The following is a 1,651-nucleotide window of genomic DNA, read 5'->3' as shown; positions in this document are numbered from 1 at the left end:
GTATGACCACAAACCTGAAGGCATCGTCAAAAATAGAAATGCAAAGGTCCTATGAGATTTTATGATCCAGTGCGACCATGAGATAGAGAATAGGAAGCCAGACGTAGTCTTAATTGAGAAAGAAAACAATCTATGGTGGATCTTAGATATGACATGTCGAGCTGACAACTAGGTTTGCGATGAGGAAGAAAGAAAAGTTCAGAGATATGACAGGTTAGCTTGGGAGGTTAAGCAGTTGTGGTCGATGAAAAAGGGGGTAGTAGTATAGATAATTGTCGGAGACCTAGGAACAGGGAGTAAAAATCTTGAGAAGTACATGGAACAAATAGGGGCTGCAATAAGGGTGGAGCACTTGCAGAAAACAGCACTGCTTGGAACCGCTCGAATACTCTGGATGGTTGTTAACTTAGTTCACTGGTAGTGAACAGCTGACACCGTAGTACATCTCCAGCGTTAAAAGTTATGCAAAGGCAATAATAATAATAATAATAATAATAATAATAATAATAATAATAATAATAATAATAATAATAATAATAATAATAATAATAATAATAATAATAATAATAATAATAAGAAGAAGAAGAAGAAGAAGAAGAAGAAGAAGAAGAAGAAGAAAAAGAAGAAGAAGAAAAAATAAACCAATAACAACGTAGATAACTGAATATTTTTTGCTGTAATCTTAATGATATTTTCTAAAATTTCAGTCGGCGTCGAGATTTTGGAATTTTCCTTGGCATGTTACAGAATACGTTGTCTAATGTAAACATAGTACGAACGAGCATTGGAAGTAGTTTCGTTTCATGAAGCCTCTCGTCAAATCCTGCAATAGAAAAGAGAGAATATTTTGAAAGAACATAGGGAGAGAGTGAAAGAGAGAGAGAGAGAGGGGGAGAGAGAGTGGGAGTAGTGAGGAGGAGAGAGTGTGCATGTGCTTAAAAGGAGATAGTTAATTCTAATTCTAAGTTTTTTTTTCTTTCTCTTATTTCGAGTTGAGAAATTCTGTAAAATGGAGGTATGAAAGAGACTAACATGTTTCTTCATATACTTCATTTATTGTTAATAGAGCATATGTATATATTTATTATTAGTAGAGTATATGTGTGTGGTTCAATTTTGCCTTCGTTAAGGCTCATCAGCACAATGTAACTCAAAATTTTAATGTTCGTGCTTGTATAGTCATTTAAATGTTTAAACTAAACTAAAAAAGATGATCGATTTCATTTGTCTTGTTTTAAAAGATCAACCCTACAATGCATTGGTTGTTTTCTACAACAAACTTGGATTGATTTAGAATGTGTGTGAAATTTGGCAAAGAGGGTGAGTAAAAAATATTGTACACAGCTGTCAGAAGTGAAACAATAACATCTTTATTATAATGTGAGATAACAGTTTCAGTTTCGATAGTTTCACTATTAATACTTTCCCTATGGATATAATATATACATAGTGAAACAATTAAAAGTAAAACTATTATCTCACATTACATATATATATGTATAGATGTATATATGTATATATATATATATGTATAGATGTATAGATGTATATATATAAATTTATACGTATATATATGTATATATGTGTATATATATTCATATGTATAGATATATATATTTATGTATTTACATATATATTTATGTATATATAT

General features: G+C 30.6%; 1 protein-coding gene across 1 annotated transcript in view; it reads right to left on the bottom strand.

Annotated features, from left to right (window-relative positions):
• Window positions 1–657: 657 nt before the first annotated feature.
• LOC106875213 (uncharacterized) overlaps window positions 658–1,651 on the bottom strand; it is a 16,169-nt gene continuing 15,175 nt past the window's right edge. Inside the window, exon 4 of the mRNA XM_014923261.1 lies at window positions 658–823. Coding sequence (XP_014778747.1) covers window positions 696–823 — 128 coding nt within the window. The 3' untranslated portion in view covers window positions 658–695. The remainder of the gene's footprint in view (window positions 824–1,651) is intronic.

The sequence above is a fragment of the Octopus bimaculoides genome, chromosome 16, assembly GCF_001194135.2.
Source record: "Octopus bimaculoides isolate UCB-OBI-ISO-001 chromosome 16, ASM119413v2, whole genome shotgun sequence".
Lineage (NCBI taxonomy): Eukaryota > Metazoa > Mollusca > Cephalopoda > Octopoda > Octopodidae > Octopus > Octopus bimaculoides.
Note: the sequence above shows the minus strand (reverse complement) of the source record. Positions and strands in the feature narration are given on the sequence as shown.